This window comes from Lynx canadensis, chromosome D3 (genome assembly GCF_007474595.2).
Source record: "Lynx canadensis isolate LIC74 chromosome D3, mLynCan4.pri.v2, whole genome shotgun sequence".
Taxonomy (NCBI): domain Eukaryota; kingdom Metazoa; phylum Chordata; class Mammalia; order Carnivora; family Felidae; genus Lynx; species Lynx canadensis.
Window position 1 is genome coordinate 76,091,699 of NC_044314.2, and position 23,521 is coordinate 76,115,219.

Genomic DNA, 23,521 nt, shown 5'->3' on the forward strand with positions numbered 1-23,521 from the left:
GATGGAGAACACCGGCGTGGCCTCTGGGAGAAAGTAGGCCCTTTGCTTGGACCCACCCGCTCCTCAGCAGAGCCCTGGGCGAGCCACACTTCGCCGTCACGCGCGGGCTGGAAGGAAAGGACTCCCGCCTCCAGAACCCGCCTTTGGCCCGTACGTCGTGCTGTAGACAGACCTCTGGATTTGAACAACTTATTAGAAAATTCCTAAGACTAGGAGAACATCCAAAACAAGTTGTTCTGTTTCAAGGAAGGCTGCAGTAAGAAAACAGAATTAATCAAAATAGGATTAATCAGAGTCAGAAGGAGCCATTTTCAAGGCATGGCAGTAATTGGGCTGGGGTGGGGGTGTGTCTGTGAGTCCCACTTCGAGATGGGGTCGGTACTGTGACAACTCCCACGGCGGCCAAGATGGGCAAGCCAGCTGGCCAGCCTCGCTGCCCTCCCAGAATCCCAGGGAGATGGCAGGCTGCCATGTAGATTGCAGAGGTCCCCCAGGGCCTTTGGATCAGGGGACGGGCCCTGCCACCCAGCTGCCTGCCCTCCCCGAAACCGAGGAAAAGTCCTCCTCACTCTCAGGGCCCTCGAGAGGCCTAGGGAGAGTCTTGTACCGTGTGTGTGGGGTGGGGGGGGGGGGGAGTCCTTGCGGATACTGACGGACACATGGGAGCTGCTTTCTGTTGTTGTTTCTTTAGCTGCTGTTTTCATTGATGGTAGTGAGTACCAGCCCCTCCAGCTGCTGTCCTGACCTTCTTCCCCTCCACTGATGCCCAGTTTCACCACAAAAGACCAAAAGGTCAACCAAGTGGAATCTGAGAGGAGAAACAGTCAACACTTGGCCTGTTTCCCTTCCAAGTTCCACTGAACCTTGTACCAGACCTATCTGGGAAGCATCCTGTCTGGTGTGCCCTTATTTTTACAGATCTTTCTTTCTTTCTTTCTTTCTTTCTTTTTCTTTCTTTCTTTCCTTCCTTTTCTTTCTTTCTTTCTTTCTTTCTTCTCTTCTTCTTTCTTCTTTCCTTCCTTCCTTCCTTCCTTCCTTCCTTCCTTCCTCCTTCCTCCTCCTTCCTTCTTTCCTTCCTTCCATCCATCTATCCTTTCGGCTACTTTTGAAGTTATTTTTAAAAAGACTTTGTTTTAAAGAACATGGTTGTTTGGTATTAGGAAATGTCTGATGCTCTCCCTGCTGGGGGTCCCCGTGCCCTGGCAGAAGTAAGTCCCAGTCAAGGCTTGGCCCATACTTGGCAAGAGTTCTCATGGTGTGTTTTCCTCAAATCTGGGTCCAGTCGAAATTCCCACAAGGGAGGGATGTGGTTTGGAGACAGCCAGGCCGGCTGCCGCCTCTGGATATCACTTGTCGTTTCCTATGTCCAGCCCTGCCTGTTCTGTGCCTGGTCTGTTGCATTGGCAGTTTGGGAGTGGCTCTTTAAGTCTGGGGTTGAGGCCACTGAACCACACGGCAAGAGGGATCCCTAAGGAGCCTGCTGTCTAAGGCCCTAGCACCCCTTTCCAGACCCCCACCTTGTAGGGTGGGAGGAGAGTACTCTTGCGAGGCAACCTGGTAACAGAGACAGTTTTTGAGTTATTTGCTTTATTTGTCATCTCAAGCAATATATATTAGCATCTATATATTATCCTCTGTGCTAAATGCTGGGGAGTCTTGCTAAAAACAAAAAAAAACAACCCTTACCTCCAGAGGCAATGTGTGTATGCTATGTCTAATAGCTCTGTCCAAAGGGGATTTGAAACAACCGTGTAATAAAATTCATAGAAAACAGTATAATTTAAAATTAGTGAGGCAAGTGAGATATAGAGACAGTGGGGGAAAAGAAGGTGAAGCCAGGAGATGTGGATGTGGAATGCATGGCATGATGTTGGTACGGTTACCAGAGTGTGGCTACAGATCTGACGTTGAGCTTCCTAGTAGTCAGAGCAAAAGAGAAACAAGATCGTTTGCTTGATTCATGGTATTCCTCAACTACCACAGGTCGGTTCCTCTCTGAAGAATTCTTCTGCCAGACCCAATGTGGTGGCGGATAAGCAGTTGTCTTAGGTTTTGGCCCTGAGGCCCACAGAGGGAGCTGATGCTGCGGGCCCGTCCCACCAATTAACCTGGGTATTTGTGGTCTGGAGAGGTGAGGTCAGCGGCAGTGCTTGGTTCCAAACATTGAAAACAGGATGCTGAGTCACATCCTGTGGGCCCGCAGCATCCTGACTCCATGTGCCTTTCACAATGGGAAGGCTCGCATGGGCAGGTTGGCCTCCCGCTGTTTCAGAAGTGTGGTCTCAAGCAGGAAATGCTAAATTAGGTTTTACATGGGTCAGGGCTGTGTGTGCACGAGGCCCTCAAACTCTGGACACACATAGACCAGGAGGACTGGAAGAGCAAGTTTCCCATCATTCTCCACTGCCTTGCGTCCGAAGCAAGGCTGCCTCCATCCCGGAAAATGCAGGGAGGGAAAAAGATCCCAAGGCAGGCGGAGATCTGCGTCCGTGAGGGTAGAAAAGCCTCCAAAAGATGAAAGACGAAGGCCGTGAAGTGTGCCAGTGGCAAAATGACTGATAAAGTGATCTTAAAAGCTTTTATCAGGGGCTGAGTCGTGAGCATCCACTCTCGGTTTTGGCTCGGGTCATGATCTCATGGTTCGTGGTTCGAGCCCCTCGTGGGATTCTGTGCTGACAGCGTGGAACATGCTTGGAGTTCTCTCCTCTCTTTTTCTTACCCTCCCTCTCCCCGCGCTTTCTTCTCCTCCCTCTCAAAATAACAAACAACAAAAAGTGCTTTTATCACCTGTCTGTAAAGAATAATTACAAGTAATATGTTCCCCACACCCAAATAAGTGGAAATTTTTGAAATAAGTTTTAGATTTTGAAACAATATAAAACTTACAGGGAAGTTTATAAAACTTACAGCAAAGACAGCACAAAGAACTTTTTCCTGGACCATTTGAGAGTAAAGTTGCCAGCCTGAAGCCCATCACCCTTTGAATGCAGGCAGGGACCCTCTACAGACCAGACCATTGACCCTTGACCCTGATACTGATACATTACCACCGTCTGGTCCTCCAGACCCCATTCAAGGTCTGCCATTTGACTCAATAAGCTCCTTGGTAATAGAGGGCCCAGTTCATGATTGCACGTTGCTTGTAGCTGTCCTGTCTGAGACTCCTTCATTCTAGGACATTTCCTCCGTCTTTGACTCTCATGACCAGGACACTTTTGAAGGGGACAGGCTCATCATCTTGTAGAGTGTCCCTCAGTTTAGGTTTGCGTGGTGTTTCCCGGAGATTAGATTTGGGTGGTATTTCTTAGGCAGTACTTGGAAATTATGTTAATCCCACCCCCCATCAACTTGTCTATTTATATCTGTACGGACTCATGTTTGTTTCATTCCGCGGTTTATAATCCATTGGTTGTATTACTGACTTCAAAGTTCAGATTATGCCTGACTTGGCCACTGGGGTCACATCCATGCTGCTCCCGTGACCCTGACATGTCCCCGCCATCCTTCAGCACTGCCTTGCTCTTTTTTGGGGCCTCATCTTGTACTTTCTGTACCCCATATCCGGAATCAGCCATTTCTCCAAGGAGCCCCGGTTCTGTTTAGTGGCAAATGGAATTTTTTTTAAATTTTTTTTTTAACGTTTTATTTATTTTTGAGACGGAGAGAGACAGAGCATGAACGGGGGAGGGGCAGAGAGAGGGAGACACAGAACCGGAAGCAGGCCCCAGGCTCTGAGCCATCAGCCCAGAGCCCGACGCGGGGCTTGAACTCACGGACCGCGAGATCGTGACCTGGCTGAAGTCGGACGCTTAACCAACTGAGCCACCCAGGTGCCCCAATTCTTTTTTTTTTTTAATTTGTTTTAAGTTTATTTTTGAGAGAGACAGAGACAGTATGAGCAGGGAAGAGCCAGAGACGGGGAAAGAGAGAGAGAGAGAGAGAGAATCCCAAGCACAAGGGGCTCAAACTCACAAAACCGCGAGATCATGACCCAAGCCAAAACTTAGAGTCAGACATTTAACCGACTGAGCCACCCAGGCGCCCCTAGTGGCGAATGGAATTTATGTGCCTCTTACTGTGTGGGTGTTGCCCTCCTCAGGCCCTCTCAGTGGGCAGAATTAGGGCATGCGAGTAAGGGTGTGCACACACACACACACACACACACACACACACATATGCACGCATGCACACACACCTGCATCTCTTTTCCTGTCCATCTAAATAATGTTGAGAACCATGAGTTCAGACCGGTACCTTCCACTCTGATCCAACACCTCAGGGTTCGTTCCGGTTTTCTCCTTCTCCGTATTTATGATTCCCTTCTCCGACTGCGAGAAATTGTCCCGAGCGCATTTGCTCGTCTGATCGGTGTCCCTGGCTGTAACCAGCCTCCCGTCTCTGCAGCCAACTCTCACCTGCATAGACACCTTCCTAGCCCTGCTCACCGCACCCCCTCCTCCAGAGAGGTCAGCGTTCTTTTTTAAAAAAATTTTTTTTAGTGTTTTATTTATTTTTGAGACAGAGAGAGACAGAGCATGAACAGGGGAGGGTTAGAGAGAGAGGGAGACACAGAATCCGAAGCAGGCTCCAGGCTCCCAGCTGTCAGCACAGAGCCCAACGCGGTGCTCGAACTCACGGACCGCGAGATCATGACCTGAGCTGAAGACGGCTGCTCAGCCGACTGAGCCACCCAGGCGCCCCGAGGGCAGCATTCTTGATGCTGTTTTCCCGAGGTGTCAGGTCAGTAGAGGCTCAGAGTCCTATTCCTGGTTTCCTGTCCTGGTTCCTCCACTTCTTGGCCACGTGAACGCGGGCGAGCCACTCAGCCTCTCTGAGCCTCCGTTTCCCTCACAGACGCTGAGGATCAGGTTAGTTGATATGTGTAAATTGCTTAGCACCACACTCAGCGGAGGTGTTCGTTATTGGCGTTGCATTCATTGAGTGCACACTGCCTTTTGGGCCCTCAGGGACCCAGAGATGGACAAGTCACAGTCCTGGCTGTCAAGAGCCTCAGGGTGATGTGGAGAACCTGGTGGCTGTATTGTTCGGTACGTTTGGGGGCCAAGGGGACCTGACCGCCAGGTGACTGTATCTCCACTTGTGGCATTTATGTGGTGAGTCTTATGTGTCCAGTTCGTCCTATGGGTTGTAAACACCCCATGTTCCAGCTGCTTAGAGGTTACTAAGGTAAGTCATGCAGTGGTTTGAGACTGAACAGGAAGTCAGCTCTGTGAGTTTGTTTATGAGTATTTACTTAGAATTTACTGTATGTCAGGCAAGGAAGGAGCTTTAGGAAATTATGTGTGCTCTGGTCCTCAAGTCCCATTGTGAAGTTCAAAAACTCTGGCGTGAGGGTAACTTCACCATAAGTTAGTAGTAAGTATGTCTGGGAACACAATTTGGAAACCAGGGGTCTTAGGTTCCTATCACTTTCTTTTTTTCTTTTTTTTTTAATGTTTGATTTATTCTTGAGAGAGACAGAGCATGAGCAGGGGGGGGCAGAACGAGAGAGAGACACAGAATCCAAAGCAGGCTCCAGTCTTCAAGCTGTCAGCACAGCGCCCGACGCGGGGCTCGAACTCATAAGCCGTGAGATCATGACCTGAGCCGAAGTCGGACACTTAACCAACTGAGCCACCCAGGTGCCCCCTATCACTTTCGAAGTATATGACCTTGCATGAGTGACTTAGCCTCTAAGCCTCAGCTTCCTCACCTGCAAGAAGAGAGAAGGTGCTATAAGATGTTGAAAGGGAAGAGCCAGGGCTTTTCGCAGCAGGGGCAGCGAAGGAGGGCTTCCTGGAGAAGGTATGGATGCTAGCAAGTGGGCACGAGGTAGGGAAGCAGACAGGAGAGAGAGAAGGCTGCGAACAGAGGCCAGGGTAGAAGAGTTGAGGAAGACCGCATAGAGAGAAAACAGAGAATATGTGGAGTGTGGGAGAAATCGTGTACGAGGTAATACAAAGAAGGTTTTTATTATAAACCCTTTTCCTACTTGTTTTATGAGCTCCTCGAGGTCAAAGAGCATCAGATGAATGAAGCTGAGGTTAGCAACATGTAATGGCTAATTGTGGCTACCATAGAAAGCTAGCACCAGCCTGTTGGGACTCTACAGATAATGTCACATCACTGAAAGTTCTGGAGCCGGGAATGACATAATAAGAGCTGTGGTTGGGATCTGTGCAGTGGATTAGAAGCCAGAGGTCCCTGCCCTGATTCCCAGTAGATGGAGAGCTTCTGAAGCTGTGCTGCCCTCCACCATAGCCACCAACCACATGTGGCTGATTAAACTTGAATTCAATTGGAATTAATAAAATGACAGATCTCAGTATGTCAGTCACCCTCCCCACGTTTCAAGTGTTCAGAAGGTGCCTACGGCTGGTGGCCTCCCTCATGCGGGTAGAGAGCACGTCCGTTCTCTGTCAGGGACACTCTGAGTACCTAGCGTAGAGTCAGGCGTGCAGTGGGGCCCCAGCGGATGTTGCGTGGCTCGGCGGGGACGCAGGGGGCCAGAACTGCAGTGGTAACTGAGGAACTGGGGAAGAAGGGACCTCCGGAAGGGTTGGGACCCAGCAACCCATGAACGTGGGACAGGACTGCGTACCGAAAAGAAAGGGCAAAGGACCTGGGACAGTTGAGATAATCTGTCCTCGGAATTTTTGCGTTGTTTCAAAAACATTTCCTCCGGGTGCCTGTTATTTCTGGCTGGCTAGGTTGTCTTTGCTGCCACTGCATTTCCAGCACAATGCGGCCTTTGTATCTTCTGCCCTCCTAAGGGGGCTTAGGTCCCGGTGTCCCAGATGTACAGGGGAAGATAGCACCAGCTCCAGCTTCCACGGGCGGGGCCTGAGGGCTCTCGGGGGGCCGTGAGGGACCCATCCTGAGGTCTGTAGAGCCAGCTCCAGGCGCATCATTTGCAGTCTTTCTTACACTGGAGAAGGGGAGGGGTCGCGGGGGGAAATAATCCTGCTTTTGCGAACTTGCTGGTGTATTGCTGGCAGGAGCCGCTCGCTCCTACCCGTTGACATGAAGGAGAGCTGTGTAGCTGGCCTCAGAGAATGTCTCTTGCTGTCTGAAATGCTTTCGGACATTCCTTCTCTCTGAGAAAAGCCCACGCCTTCCAGCCAAACAATACAGGCCTCGGCAGCAGAGACGTTTGTCCTGGGCCCTGCCAGCACCTCTTGCCCATGACCCCATTCCCTCAGTAGACCGCCCCCGAGCTGGAATTTCCCTGTCCTCAGCATTCTGTGGAGGAGAGCGGTTTCGGAGCTCTCGCGGGTACGTGTGGCAGGTGAGCCACTGAAGAATGCTGTTTGGGGCCGAGGCCCTGCCAAGCTGCGCTGCGGAGCGCAAAGGGAAAACAACAAGGCCTCGGTACAACTTCGGGGTGACCTTCAAACACGAGTTCAAAATGGGGGAAGAGCAGATAGTAAGTTTTCCATCCTTCCGTCTTCATACACTTGGCTTTGCCGGGAAGAGGGTCTTGTGTCCGTCCAGACCACCGCCAGCAGAGGTTTTCGGGCAGATCTGTGTCCGTCCAGCTTTGCCCACCGCTTCCGGCGCCGCAGGTCGGGCACCCCTGCCCTCTGAGGCAGGCGTCCTGCAGGGAGGGTGCCGAACTTGGAGCCTCTCGGCTGAGTTCTGCCCCTTCTTCGACGTGTGGCCACAGACAAGTCATTCCTCTTCTCTGTCTTGATTCTTCCATCAGAAGATTTAAATTTTAAGGTTAAGTGAAAAAATGGAGGGGCAAGGGTTTCTTGCCAGTTAGGTAACGTTCTGTGTTCTCGTCTGGAAGAGGAGTGTAAGAATGCCTGCCTGGTCTCCCTCGAAGAGTTTCATGAAGGTCAAGTAACTGACATTAGTCAGAGTGCTTTGTCCACAGCACAGCTGATCACAGGGCTGGTCTGTCTTTTCTGTTAATTGTTATTTCATCTCGTGACGCAGGGCCGCCTTTCTGAAAACTGTAGAGCACCATTCAGGTGGAACGTATCATTTATTTATTTAAAATAACACACATTGAGTGCCATGGGCTTACCCATAAGCATTCAGGTACCGAGAACTCATTGACAGGTTGATGGCTCAACTTTAGGCCCAACGTTTGGTTCTTAACTTTGCAATTTCCGAAGCTTGAATTTATTAGTATGCTCAGGGATGGTCAAGTTCTGCGAAACCAACTTATGCAAACCAAAGTTACAAGGAACTGACCTATAAACCAGAATAGACATTTATGAATTCACAGCAGGGCCTTTTACAAGAGACCAAATCTTCCTCTGTTCGTTATGGGGCATGTATAACGTAATCTTCCTACTCTGCTGCTGCCTGCTCCTCTTTTCCGTGTTTACCGATTCTACGAGGCCCAACCTGGTCTCGTTTCCTCCAGGGAGATGTCCTTGAACCCCCCAGGCTGGGCTGGGGGTCCCTCCTGCCATATACATCCATGTGTGCGTATGTGTATGCACACACAGGACCCTATACATCCCTCTACTGTGGAACCCGCTGCATCACGTTGCAGTGACTGTCCTGTGTCTGTCTGACCCCCTGGAATGTAATGTCGCTCGGAGGCAGGAACCGTGTCTGTTTCATTTCTGGATTCCCAGGATTTAGCACTGCCCAGGCACAGCAAATACTCGTTCATCGAAATGGAATTAACGGAAACTCCTCTTGGGAGTGTTCATTGGCACCCACCTTTTCTGTGGTGACAGCTTTACATTCGTTCCTTTTTTTTCTTTTTCTAGAATTGTCATCACGTCTGCTAGACAAACCACAGTCCGCTCAGCCATCACCATACAGAGCTGAGGGTTGATATCCATGTCCAAGTAGTTCATTTCGTTTCAGCCAGTTCGATCAATGTGGGACTCTTTCCAGAGCCTATGTTTAGGTTCTGATTCTCTGATTTTGTGCAAGATGTAGCGTCGGAAATACTAAAGTCCTACCAGTTAAGTAACCTTCTGTGTTCTCATCTGGAAGAGGAGTGTCAGAATGCCTGCCTGGTCTCCCTCGAAGAGTTTCTTGAAGATCAAGTGACTGACGTTAGTCAGAATGCTTTGTCCACAGCAGAGCTGATCACAGGGCTGGTCTTTCTGTTAATTGTTATTTCATATCGTGACGCAGGGCCGCCTTTCGAAAGCCAGGACGCTGTCACTGAACGTATTTGGTAGAAGACCGGCACGTGCATTTCTTTGTCACTTGTTTGTCTGCTTCCAAGGAGGGTATTCTTTTCTTTGACCTGGCGTGACCTCCCCTCATGGCACTGAGTCATGTTACTTTCCTGAGAGGACCATGCATTTTTATTGGTGTTATTTTTTTACCAGCAGAAAACATTTATCATGTACCTGCAGTGTGTAAGGTACTGTTAGCAATCCCGTGTGGGAAGGCCCTCTTCTCTGTGTTTTCTGTTACTGTTAAAGTCCAGGGTTCTGGCTCTGCATCAGAAGTACTCCTGGAACTTTTAATTTATTTTATTTTGTTTTATTTTATTTTTTAATTTTTTAAAATTAGCACACACCCGAACCACCCACACAAACACCTGCTCCTTAAAAAGGAGTGTTATCTCTGCCTTTATCGACATTAGGGCGTGCTCGCTTCGGCAGCACATATACTAAAATATCGACATTAGGGCAAGCTTGGCTTTACATTGTACTCCTCAGTCTGCGAATATTTGGCCATTTGAATGAATGAACAGAGCCCTGTAAGTGACCAGCAGAACAAACATACAGTAGAACAGGATTAGAACCCTGAAATATGGATCCCCAGACCAGTACATTTTCTGTTCTTTAACCCCCATGTGCCCCAGCATCACTAAGGGGGTTGGTTAAAAATGAGATTGTCCCCGGAGGCTGTATTTGAGGAGTTTGTCTGACTACCTTCACTTGTCGTTTGAAAAAGGTGACGCGTGCCCTGCAGAGCTCTGGGAGCCACGCACACGTGGTGGCGCTCAGCAAATGACAGTACTATTGATAAGAAGCCTGCGCTGAAAGCCGCTTCTCGACCGGCGGGGCTGTGCTGCCCGCAGAGCTCCTTGTCCGGATTCCCATTCAGCCCACAAGGACCAGGCACTGGGCCCCACCCCACAGCCGGGCGATGGTGGGTGGCAGCAGGCAGGGTGATTGCAGTGGCCCCCCTCGGCCTTCTGCTTGCCCCCAGGCCCGGTAGGAGAGCTCTGGCCCTGAGTCTCCTCCTGGACCCCGTTTCCCTGAATTATACCTTCTGTCTGTTTCCTTCGCACAAAGCTTTCACCTGCTGGGAAGAATTGCTACGGACCAGATCTTGACTTCTGTGATGTGTGCTTTAGCGGAACCAAAGCCGCCAGGGCAGAGGTGATATCAGGGTAATGGCTCTGATTCTCACTCAGAACTGGTGGGCGACCACGGGCACCATAGGACTTACGACTGTGGGCTTGGGGTCTAGTCCCAACTCGTAAAGATGTCATGCCCCTGGGCAGGCTGTAGTTTCCTCCGCTGCAGCATAATTGTGTGTGTCCCACTTAATTCTCTCATGACGATTAATTTATCCTCTGGGAGCCAGGGGAAGCTTCCAGACAAGGCCTCCCCAGGAGTGTTCCAAAGCACCAGTTAGGGGCTCCCCTCTCCCCTCTTCGAACACCAGCAGGACCCCTGTCTTTGGGCGCTTAGCCCCTTCTGCCCTGCAGTGTGGCTATTCGTGTCCTTAATTTATTTCACGGGCCAAAAGAAGTGCTAAACACACAGAGCCTGCTGGCTCCTGCGGGCGGGTTTCGGGTTTCGGGGTCCCGTGCCAGGCCCTTGGGGACCTGGGCCTGCTTTACCTCTGCAGCCCTGCCCTGGGCACCGGGCCTGCGGTTCTCTGAGCAACGCCTGTGTGTGCACACGGGGTTCCCTCTACCTGGGTGCTCCCCCCTCAGCCCTCTGTTTGCCTCCTCAGGCAGCAGTTAGCATGACTGAAGAATTTTCAGAATGTAAGACGCTGTGACCACACGGACTGACTGTGGCGGCTGCCCACGGGTCACCATTGGGTGAATGGGTGGCAATGTGACAGAAACAGGAGTCCCTCAGCCTGTCGATTTCGAGCAGAGCAGGGGTCCTCGCTGCTCTGGATTTGTTACTTGGCGGCCAGCTGTTTCCCCTCACAATTCCGAACACACACCCTGCGGCTTGTTCCTAAGGCCTACAAAAGCCGTAGGAGGAAAGTGATTACAGGAACTTCAGCTGTTTTGCGCTCTCTGAATGGCCCTCTTTCATCAGGATATGCAGGGACAAGGGCCTTTTTAAACCCAAATATCAGGGGAAGACAAGAGTCCCACAAGAGCCATCTGCCCCCTGGGTGGGAACATCATCCGGACCAAGGACTCCTGGCCCCTTCCTTCCCTCTCTCCTTTCTCTGGAGGGAGTGCGAGGCAGGAGCTGGAGGCAGTCGAAGATGTGAACCAGGCTATCATGAATCTTTTTTATTTCACTGACTTCTGCGTCTCCCTTCAGCGGGCTCACACCCTCCGCTCTTCAGAAGCTTCCAGCCCAAATTAGTACGTATCACCACCTGATCTCTTCCTACCACGTATCAGTTTCGGGGTGACACTGGCTGTTCATGCTGTGAGGGCTGGGGTTTTTCGAGGAGCATTGTTTGAGGCTTTTGTCTGTCCTTAGTGCCTTGGAGAAAACTAATCCTCCTGCGTGTCCTTAGTGCCTTGGAGAAAAACTAATCCTGCATCGTCTCCTGAAACAGGCAGTTAACCAGTGTTTGAGAACATATTATTTGTACTGTGGAGATAAAAGCACCGGGGTGGGGGTTGGGCAGGGAGGGGCCAGGGCTGAACTTGTTTTAAATATCTCCCACAGGATTTGTCTTAAAGTGATGGAGAACACTTCAGTTTTATTTGTCACCGTCTGACCTCTCTGGAACTTCACTTATACTTTCTAGGACACCGGCATTTTTGGGGAGAGGATTGGTTTTTCTGTAGCTGTGATGGTGTTTTGTGGGTCTGCACTTACTCCGAGAACCCACTGAAGTAGGTGTGCCATCCCCCAAATGAAATTCTGTTCACTTTTTTTTTTTTTGTGAGGGGGGGCGGGGGAGGGACAGAAAGAGGGGGACAGAGGATCGGAAGCGGACCCTGTGCTGACAGCAGCGAGCCAGATGTGGGGCTCAAACTTACAAGCTGTGAGATCATGACCCGAGCTGAAGTCAGACACTCAACCGACTGAGCCACCCAGGCGCCCCTCTAAAATGAATTTCTTTTTTTTCCTTTTTTTTTTAAGTTTTTTTTTTTTATTATTATTTGTTTTTGAGAAAGAGAGAGCAAGCGAGGGAGGGGCAGAGAGAGGGAGACAGAATCCCAATCAGGCTCTGCACTGTCAGTGCACAGCCCGATGTGGGGCTCGAACTCACGAACCGTGAAATCATGACCTGAGCTAGAACCCAGAGCCACCCAGGTCCCCCTCCAAAATGAGTTTTTTTTTTTTTTTTTTTTTTTTTATTCTTTTTTTTTTTTTAAATTTTTTTTTTCAACGTTTATTTATTTTTGGGACAGAGAGAGACAGAGCATGAACGGGGGAGGGGCAGAGAGAGAGGGAGACACAGAATCGGAAGCAGGCTCCAGGCTCTGAGCCATCAGCCCAGAGCCCGACGCGGGGCTCGAACTCACGGACCGCAAGATCGTGACCTGGCTGAAGTCGGACGCTTAACCGACTGCGCCACCCAGGCGCCCCCAAAATGAGTTTCTTAAAGGACACCCCCAGTGCTGTGCCTTAGGTTCACAAATCACTTCTGGGTATTAGAAGCCTGGCACAGAGAACCCGACATAGACCTGGCAGCGGGAAATAGTGTTCTCATCAGCCACCCAGAGGGCACGTGAGGCTCAGGGCCTGGAGTGAGCTCAGAGCAAAAGACAGGAAACAGAGTCGCAGAGAATATCTGCATTTTGTTTCCATAAATCCTGTGACTGCCCATGCTCCACAGCCTCTCGGCCCCAGAAGTCATCTTCTGCGGTTACCCTCCTGCCGCCTCTGTCTACTGTCTCCGCGGCCGTCTCACAGGCCTGGGATAGATAATGTGCTTTGTGGACTTCCCCGCCGCTTTAAATCTTGCTCTTTACGGTAAATGCCTGCGCCTGATTGCCCTGAGGATGGAGGCAGTGTTCCAAGGGCCCCCATCCACACAGGCTCCTGACTTCATTCGTAGATGGGAGGCTGATTCTTTATCTGTCCCAGGAACACTGAAGAACCACCGGCCTTGTAAGCAATCACAATCACGGGATAAAACCAGCCTGTTCTTTTGCATTGTTCCCTTTTTTTTCCCCCCAAAGGAAATGTAAGGGAATCCCAGGGGAATTTTTGCCCATGATTTCCAAGGCAAAGGTCACTGTTAATGGCTGGCTGTTTCCAGAGTGTTAAGGCTTCTGGTCAGTATGGATATTTTTTTTCTTTTCCTTTTTTTTTTTTTTTTTTTTAATTGATGAACAAAAAATGGTTGATGTTGCTTTGCTTTGTGAAGATTTTCCCTGGCTCCTTCAGTGAACCGATGGTTGTTTTGTAAGTTTCGTGGGCAGCCCTTTCAAATTTTGATGAGAATAAGTAGTAAGTGATCTGTGTTGAAACAGATCTGTCTGAATAGTTCTGAAAATAAGGTTGGAAATTTTTTTTTTTAATTTTTTTTTTCAACGTTTATTTATTTTTGGGACAGAGAGAGACAGAGCATGAACGGGGGAGGGGCAGAGAGAGGGCGACACAGAATCAGAAACAGGCTCCAGGCTCTGAGCCATCAGCCCAGAGCCCGACGCGGGGCTCGAACTCACGGACCGCGAGATCGTGACCTGGCTGAAGTCGGACGCTTAACCGACTGCGCCACCCAGGCGCCCCTAGGTTGGAAAATTTTTAAGAAGGAGAGGGTGACAAGTTTTAGGAGTAGGGGAGTGTTGGGCCATTCCACAACCAGCCGAACTAAGAGCTTGGATTTGAAATTGGCCAGATAGGCACTGAAGAGCTTTTTGCCTCCCTTGGTGAGACTGAACTAAGGAAAGGATGCTCCTCGTTTCTTTCATTATTTTTTTTTAAGATTTTATTTTTAAATAATCTCTTTGCCTAGGGGCACCTGGGTGGCTCGGTCGGTTGAGCGTCCGACTTCGGCTCAGGTCATGATCTCACAGTCTGTGAGTTCGAGCCCCGCGTCGGGCTCTGTGCTGACAGCTCAGAGCCTGGAGCCTGTTTCCGATTCTGTGTCTCCCTCTCTCTCTGCCCCTCCCCTGTTCACACTCTGTCTCTCTCTGTCTCAAAAATAAATAAACGTTAAAAAAAATTTTTTTTAATTAAAAAAAAAAAAATAATCTCTTTGCCTAACCTGGGGTTTGAACTTACAACCCCGAGATCAAGAGTCCCGTGCTCTACCTACTGAGTCATCCAGGCGCCCCCTTCTTTCAGTGTTTATAATCCTGAGCTCCCCAGCTCTTGAAACTGGCAGCACAGATATACAGCTGATAGAGTGGAAAGGGTAGCTTGGCAACACTCTTGGGGACAGTAAGTGGAGAGAAGTTACTCGGATGTAAAGGAACGGTATTATGAAATCTACAAAACCGGTTGTCAGTTACTCCACGGCCCACTCAGCCTTATCGTTTGGTATTTGAGCAGTCGCTATTTTTAGCGTGAGAATTCAACCAGCAAAAGTCACAGATTTTATTGTGGACTTCATATTATGGAAGATCACTGTCTTCCTGATTCCAGGAGCCGCTGAGTTCCATGTGGTGAGTTTTCTTAGCACCTAGTATATTAGACCTAGTCGAATTTTTTATTCCAGGGTTTAGAACATTTAACTACTTCCATGAGACACCTGGGGTGAAGGTGATCTTGTTTTTTTTTCTGTTTAGGAAAACGTTCCTAGGTTTCTATCACGAACCGATCTGCTTTCTGTTAAGACACACACACACACACACACACACACGCACACACAGTGCTGCTTTTTCTTAGAGTTTCCTTTTAAGTCATTTATATGTTAATTGTTGCTCAAGAGAGAATTAATGATTTTTACAGTTCCCTAAATTGAAACTTGATCTTTCACAAAATTAATAGAAATAATTTTTTTTCAACGTTTATTTATTTTTGGGACAGAGAGAGACAGAACATGAACGGGGGAGGGGCAGAGAGAGAGAGGGAGACACAGAATCAGAAACAGGCTCCAGGCTCTGAGCCATCAGCCCAGAGCCTGACGCGGGGCCCGAACCCACGGACCGCGAGATCGTGACCTGGCTGAAGTCGGACGCTTAACCGACTGTGCCACCCAGGCGCCCCAAATTAATAGAAATAAAGTGCTTTTCCATTGTAATGTGTGGTACGTGTCTTCTATTACTCTGAAAATCAAATACAAAATAATCATTCAAAAACATTAATATTTGCTCAGAACAGAAAATCCAGAAGATACTAAGAAATAAAAAGAAGGTAATCGTAGGTGATCCACCCTCCACCCCCTCCCCACAAAAAAACCAGTTAATTTGGTGTATTTTATGGGTAATTTTAGCATTAACAATTATTGTTATTACCAATTAACAATTGGTAGTAACTAGTAGTTCATTTTTTTTCTGATAGCCGCCAAATCGCAAAGATGAAATTTTAAAAATTTAAATTGTAACTTTTTGAGTTGTATGTTGAATGTAAGTGTTATTGCTGGTTAAAATAGCAAAGATCAATGATCCACTGCTGAGACATTCATGGTGTCAGCAGAGGTTTTCTACAGCAGTAGGGACACAGTCGCCTTGACTAAGTTAAATCACAGGTCACTAGCCACCCACTTGCAAACAAATGGTGAAAGTATAATTTCCTCTTCTTTATATTCAGTTAAGGGAAGGCACCAAGACCAGTGAAGTTGCCTTAAGTCAGGGAGTCACAAACAAAGATTGCACAGCAAGACCGCGAAAAATTCACAGAGGGAACCGCCCCCTCTCAATCAGAGAGTTGGTCTCTGTTTTTAGAAGATTTTGTGTTCCGGGGAGCTGGTTCGCCGTATCCTGCAGGAAGGGGGCGCTCCGCCTTGCAAGAGCCCAAAGAACCTTGGGCCTTTTAGCAGAAGCGTGATTTCATCACATAGACTCTCAGCAGCAGGCTTGTAGCCAAGGTTGGAAAGAGCGCCATGTGAAATGGTCATAAAAGTGGTCTTGTCCCCTGTGCATCTTACACGCCGTTCGTCCACACGACAGCTTTTCCTCCGCTGCATGTCTTTGCCCATTTTCCTCTCTGAACTCTAGCCTGACTGTGCTCTGCTTTTATTCTTCCCAGCTTAAGTGAGAGCTTTTTCATGGTGAAAGGAGCGGCCCTCTTCTTACAACAGGGAAACAGCCCTCAAAGCCAGCGAAGTCTTCAGCATCCCCACAAGCATGCAGGTAAATTGAGGTTCTTACATTGGAACTTACTTTCTGTGCAAATGGAGGAACCTTCCATCACGGTGGTGAGCCCTTGGCTGGCTTTCAAGGCCAGAGAAATAGCGGAACGCAGGCTTATGACGCCTGCTGCATGGGAGAAGCTCTTTTCTTGAGCGGGCAGGCCAGGCGTGTTTTCCAGGTGGCTCTGGGAGCCAGTGACCCTTTGGCCGTGCATTTCTACGGAAGCAGTAAGGCAGTCGGCAGCGCGTTCCATCTGGATGCAAAGATTTCCCACTCCCGGTTTATCAGTTAACTGCAGATTTCAAGTTGCAGTAGGACTTTTTAACAAGGGCACCAGTGCGTGCGATAGCCAGATGTTGTCCCCTTGGAAATAACCGCCTTGGGATGCTGTGTACCTACTTGGAGGACTCTGGTCATTTCCCCGAGCATTTGGAAAGCTTTCATTTGGAGGATTTCTTTATGAGTCTTTGGAAGGCACTGGGGGGTGAGAAGACTTTATTATTGAACAGTGGATTTGGTTTTTGAAAGTAGACAGGAAGTGATAAAGTGGGGATCAAACCCAGTATTCATTTAGGTGCAACAGCATACGAAAAAGAAATGCTTAGATGGCAATAAGACCGGTTTTCTTAGGTGACTTAACTCTGAAACCGAAGGCGGTTTAAAAGAGGAATCAGAAACCTCCGCGTGCAAGTGCATCTTTGTAACAGGTCCACGGCCTCTTTGGGCGCTTCTCGGACGGGCAGCGCATGCCTCAATGCCGTCTGCGAAGGCCTCGAAAGCAGCCAGCAGCTGCAGCCAGTTTTCTTGTCTCTGTGATCCTTTTGTCTCCAACCTCGAGTCCTCCAGCCTCATTTTGGATCCAAGTGCTTCAGTTCGAATTTCGTGTCTTACAGTTGACAGAAACAGCAAGGCCCAGTCAGTACTTTCCCCGTACGAATGTGCGGAATCAAGATTTGAGTCTGTTTTAAGCTCAGAAAATAGTCGTCCTGCGCAAGGAGGCGGTATGGTTTGGGGCAAGAATACGTGTCTTGGAGCCAGATAGACCTGGCTTCTGATCCCAGTTGTACAACTTACTGAGCAGTCACGGTCGACTCCTGACCCTCAGTTGCCTGATCTTTACAACGGGCCTCAAATACCGGTAACTCACACAGCATGGAATGTGAAATGTATGCGTGTGACATCCTTCCCTCCCTGTGGGTGCTCTGTGTCTGGAGCTGTGATTGTCACTACCGCGGTAGCAAGGACGGTCACCCTGCAAACAGAACCCTCTTTCTTGAACCTGCTCACGGTTCTGCCCTGTCAGGAATTTAACCATTGTTCGTGTCTTAACACCTACAACAGAGCGAATGCTCCCGCTTTGTTCACTCTCCATATAAAATGTCTCCATCCTCTGATTCAAACAGTGTTTCCGTACTGTGTGCAGGCTTGGGGAAGGAGGTGCAAAGCCACGTAAAAACCCCAAGTCCGGCTGGTTCCTGCATCTCTGGAGCGTACAGGAGAGTAGAAAGAAAGCCACAGGCTTGGTGGCTCTTCTGCCCCCGAGGTCTGGAATGACCGATGAACTCAAGAAGGCAGAGGGACCATGACTGTCTCAGTAAACGACCCTGGGGCAGGCACAGACTGGACTTGACGTTGATTCCTGTTTTTCTAGAATTACCGTCAAGTGCCCTGGAAGACCCACAATCCCATCAGTAATCACGCAGAGCGGAGTACAAATGATGGTTCATTTTGCCCATGCGAAGGTCATTCCGGTCGTGTCAGCCGGTCCCCAGTCTGAGGCACTTGCGAGGGGCCTATACTTAAGGCTTATGTTCTCTGATCTTTTTGCAAGTGCTGAGTGAACACTTCAGCGTATAGAGACAGTGTGTGGAAGGCAGACCACGGCTGGGAGTTCTGTCGGTCAGCAAGTCCACATCTCCACAGGCAGGTCCCGCTGAAAGGAGCCTATCTATGTGGAAAATGCCCCTTTCATTTAGGCACACGTCAGACAAAGGGGCTTGTTTTTGCTTTCCTCTGTGTGCTGTGACTCAGAGCGGGTGGTGCTGGGGTGCAGGCGAGCCCAGAACCAGCTGAGGTGGTTGCGTGCCGTTGGGGCGTGGGGGCCACGCCAGGCAGGGGTGCTGTTGTAGACGGAGGGGGATGGGGAGCACGTTGTCCTCTTTTAATGTGACCTGTCACCTGCCAGTCAACCCTTATGGAAAGCAGTGCCGGTGTGGGGTGTTTGACACAGTACAGTCCTGTAACGGGGAGAGCAGACGAAGGGGGCAAGCTTCTAACGACCTGAGTCCTCCCTGAGGAAGGAAGTACGATTCGGACATCATATGTTTCAACCTGCGCTACAATGTGAAAGATGCTTCTGCAAAAGAAACGAATCCAGTGCGGGCGCCTGGGTGGCTCAGTTTCTTGAGCGTCCGGCTTCGGCTCAGGTCACGATCTCACCGTTTGTGAGTTCAAGCCCCGCGTCGGGCTCTGTGCTGACAGCTCAGAGCCTGGAGCCTGTTTCAGATTCTGTGTCTCCCTCTCTCTCTGCTCCTCCCCTGCTCATGCTCATGCTCATGCTCTGTCTCTGTCTCTCTCTCTCTCAAAAATAAAATAAAACGTTAAAAAAAATTAAAAAAAAAAAAAAAAGAAACAAATCCAGTGTATTGATCCTTCTTGGATTCTGGTTGTGACCTACAGGTTAATTTCTTTTTAAAGATAACTCTGTTTCTCAGGATGTTGCACAAATCAGAATTAATACAGATCTGTGAGTTACTCGTCCTTTCTGGTAGATCAGCATCTTTGCAGATGAGCCTTTCCTTCAGAAAGAAACATTAACAGAAATGTACCAGCTGGGAAGAGAGCTGTGTCAGCGTCCCACTTACTACTCACTGATTATGAACCTCAGTTAGGGGCCCTGTGCCTGGAACACACGGCTTGTTTTCAGCTGTGTTGATCCTCTGTGTCTGTGGAGACTCTGTGGTGACTCCCCGGCTCTGAGGGTCTTCGCTCCCTCCGCTCCAGCCCGGAGGCACCACCTGGGCCCTGGGCTGCTCGGAGAAGCTGGAAGCTCTGGATCACTGCCTTTATAAAGTAATAACGCTTTCTTGGATTCAGTTGTAGAGTGAGTGATGCGTATACAAACTGCTGCGAAAACGGGTGCCAGCCTCAGGCCACAGGCAGCCACTAGTAGCCTCCATAACCTTTAATGATCGCTGAAATCGCCTGGGTGATCATCATTGGGCGAAAACAACAGTGAGTGTAATGATCAGAAGGAGGCCCAAGACCAGAGCCCAGATGTGCAAGCACTTGGCAGTGGAGACGAAGGCCTGGGCCCCCCACTCACTCACCTGCCATCCTCTGGTCCCCAGACTTCAGGGAGTAGGAGAATGACACAAAACCCAGGCGGCACAGGGACCAGACGGTGTGGTCAGGCACGGAGGTCTTGCTGTGGGTGTTGATCATTGTGGTCGTCACGGGGGCCTAGCTCTGGGGCGCCCCGCGAGCAGCCACCTCGTGCTCCTCCTTGAGCATCTCATAGGTTGGGGGGATGCCAGTGTGGGCACCAGGGAAGAAGGGCTGGGAACAGCTGTCAAGGACAGAACTTTTAGCATGAGAAGAGACAGTGACGGTGCTCGTTGTCAATTCACGTTGTCTTTCTGGACACCCAACAAGTACCTGCTGTCTGTAGTCACCTGACTTGCTTCCTCTCCAGGTTGTAGAAGGAGTCTCTGTCTTATGGAAAATGCAGGAGAGTATTAAACAGGAAAAATGACCTCCAGACCTTTCTCTTTCACACCAACTCTTAGCAGATCCCCTGCCCCAGCCCTGTCTGTAGTTCCTGCTCCCTCATCCTGCACAGGAACGTTTGTTTGAACTTGCTAACATCTTTCTTTCTTTCTTTCTCATTCTCTCTTTATTTCAAGAGTAGGGGAGGGGCAGAGAGAAGGGGAGAGAGAATCCCAAGCAGACTCTGCACTGTCGGTGCTTAGCCCAAGTCGGGGCTCGAACCCACGAACCCTGAGATCATAACCTGAGCCAAAGTCAGACGCTTAACCGACTGAGCCACCCAGTCGCCCCTGAACTTGATAACATTTCCCCTCTAGGCTTGTCTGTATCTTTTTACATCTTGTATTTAAAGAGCCCGTATTGCAAGCATTTTAGAATATAAAAGCAACTTCTAAAAACATGGCAGTCAGCTAGATCTCCCCACCCTCATCGAGCAACATTCAGGAATGGAGTAAGAGAAATTGAGCCTCTTAGTCTTTGGGACGGTTCCGTGTGGTGTAGGTGGAGGGATTTTGACTTCTCCGTCTTCTCCCAGGCCCTTAACATCATCAGCGTCTTGCAGGTTTCTGCAGGTGGGCGGGCGACCTTTTAAAACTTTCTTTGTTGGTCCAACAGGTGACCTGCCCCAACATCTTCAAATAATGATCAACCTCCTGCGTTGTGAAGATCGGATCAAGCTGGTAAGAAGAGACGAGAGTGGCAAGTTTTAATTTTTAATCGTGCGATTTGGTAGGGAATTATTCACGAGCAGTGGGAGGCGGGGCATTTCTGTGTTGCAGCAAATTCTTCCCCCCATATTTCACAAAAGCCCAAGCCAGGTTTGCTCACCATCACCCACACCGTCCGGAGAAAGGATGTACTAGGTGTCGGGGTCAGTCTGTGCTGGGTTGAGATTTTCAGTCTCTGGACTTTTATCTGTTCACCCACTTGAGCGACTTTGAGGGATTTCCTCCGAGCCAAGCACTGTCCCTCGTGCATGGATATGAACAAGGCACGAGAATTAAGAATCTCATCTTAATTCCTGAACTCACAGGGGGAAAGGTAGAACACAAAAGTCCTTGGTGTTGATTTGGTGACGGAAGGGGCCACCATCCGGAAAGGCAGGCCAGTGAGAGCGTCTTTGCCCGTCTAGGCCGTGCGCTTGGAGAGCGCCTGGGCGGAGCGGGTCCGGTACATGGTGGTGGTAGACAGCAGCGGGCGCCAGGACACGGAGGAGAGCATCTTGCTGGGAGTCGACTTTTCCAGTAAGGAGAGGTGAGTCTGGTGGGTGCTGCTTCCCTTCTGCGGTGGGGGGACAAGGGCTGCTGCTGGAGAAAGGCGTCCGTGGTCCTGTATCCATGGAGATGATGGTGGGGTGTGTGATGGGCAGTGGGCGGTGGGGGTGACCAGGCACGTGGAACCGTAGACCACACCATTCAGCTCTTGTGTGCCGGGCACCGTGCTAGATCCAGCCTCCGCTCTCAGCTCTGGGTCTAAGGAAAATTACACTGGGCTTAGAGGTTTACCACCGGGTACTATCCGGGTACTGTAGGAGAGAGCACCTTAGCCAGGAAGGCTTCCTGAAGGAGGTGGCAGCTGTGGTGAACACCCAGGGACAAGCAGGAGCCAGCCCAGTGAGGCAGGGAGGGTGCCCTCCAGAGGGTCCCATGTTGAAGTGCGGGAGTGAAAGGCATCATATCGAGCACCTCACCCTGTATCACTATCCCAAGTGGAATCCCAAGTCCTTGTTGACGGGTCCTTGGTCAGAAGCTTGTAGAGAGGTTTGGAGCCTCCCAATACCCGGAGGCCAGGTTAGTTGTATCATCATAGACCCTGTTATGCGTGTGCGATGAGTGTCATCGGCTCTTCTCGCATCTAAGATAAATGAGTATGTGTGAGATCGTTGTAGAACCTGGATTTGTGAGAACTGGACTCAGATGGGTTCCCGCTATTCATTTTCAATCTTCTCACCCACCAAGGAAAGTGCGTGCGTTCTCCTGTTTATGAGGCAACGGGCCAGATGCGTGAAGAAACAGCCGTACACAGTTCCCCACCCCAGAGAGTCGAGAAGCTTAGGGAGGAAGGAGCCATAACCAGAAAGCAGGGTGGTGGGCTCAGTGACAGAGAGATGCTTCGGGTGGGGGGGGCTGTGGAAACACAGGAGAGGGGTGGGGTCGGAGGGGGCAAGCCAGAGGCCTTCCGCGGCCTGCGATGGCGAACCGAGTCTTCAAGGGCAGGCGGGCAGCAGGGCCGGTTCAGGGGTCGGGGTGAAGCAGGGGCGCGTTTGAAGCGCATTGAAGGCAGATTCGATGGGAGGAAGGGAAAAGCCACAGAAGCAGTGAACGGTGTGGCAGCTGTGCGGTCACATCTTGTTCCCTGAGAGAGCTGCCGTTAGAGTGACCAGGACCCTGTCGCTTGTTAACAAGTACACGAATGGAGACGGAGGGCGTTTTCTTCTATGACCTTCTTCCCGGTACGTGATAGCACTAGGAGGAAGTTCTGTGTGGCACACTTTGGGAGAGAAGTGTGAGCTGGCGTCTGTGGCCTTGGGCTGGTTGGCAAGTCTGGATCTGGAAGCAGGTGTAGCCCGACGGGTCTTAGGAGCTGAGCTGGGAGGAGCCCCCCTGAAGGCCATACGGCCCGGTACTTCTGACCCCCAGACAGGTGCTCTCGGAAGCAGGCTGCGCTCTGTGTTGTGGGCCATTGTTGGCAAGGTGGTGAAGCAAAGAGACGTTTCATGTCCAATGGTATTGTGGTTATTATTCTTTATTTGAGAGAGAGAGAGAGAGAGGGAGAGAGGTGGGGGGAGGAGCAGAGAGAGAGGGAGACACAGCATCCGAAGCAGGCTCCAGGCTCTGAGCTGTCAGTGCAGAGCCCGACATGGGGCTTGAACTCACAACCTGTGAGATCGTGACCTGAGCCGAAGTCGGGCACTTAACCGACTGAGCCCCCCAGGCGCCCCGGTGTTGCAGTTACATTTACTCCTCCAGCGATTATAATGCCCGCCTTTCCGAGTTCCTTCCGGGTCTTCCCTCATCATGCGTGGTCCATTCCAGTAACACTCTCCAGCCCTGAGCCGGAACCTGCCTCCCTGTGGAATGTGCCCCTCATCTCTGCCCAGACCTCTGGAGTTGCCAGGTCTGCCCCTCCTGCCAGCCAGCTCTGTTGCTTCCGTGGGGGAACACAGTGCAGTTGCCACAACACGTCCTCAGCGTCTCCTCGAACCATTAAACTGCCCCGTGGGGTAGGTCGCCCTGATTCATGTTTTACAAGTGAGGAATCCAGCTCATGAGGTTGACGTGGTTACCCCAAGGCCATCCTCCTGGCGGGAGCAGGGCCTCAGAATTGGGACTTTTGCTGCAGACCTGCGGTGTAGACCCCACACTTCGATAGGCCACAGCTCTCCTGTACACCCTGTTGTTGGTGAGTTCGTTCATAGAC

The 23,521-nt window shown here is 50.2% G+C and overlaps 1 protein-coding gene across 4 annotated transcripts in view; it reads left to right on the top strand.

The window, feature by feature from the left end:
- SSH1 (slingshot protein phosphatase 1) overlaps positions 1–23,521 on the top strand; it is a 64,753-nt gene that overhangs the window by 13,568 nt on the left and 27,664 nt on the right. For 2 of the 4 annotated variants that reach the window (XM_030292518.1, XM_030292519.1), the window contains exons 3-5: positions 16,230–16,333; positions 20,717–20,781; positions 21,234–21,355. In XM_030292518.1, coding sequence (XP_030148378.1) covers positions 16,230–16,333; positions 20,717–20,781; positions 21,234–21,355 — 291 coding nt within the window. Of the gene's footprint in view, positions 1–16,229; positions 16,334–20,716; positions 20,782–21,233; positions 21,356–22,979; positions 23,325–23,521 lie in introns of those variants that run through there. The other 2 variants (XM_030292520.1, XM_030292521.1) reach the window with 2 other exon arrangements.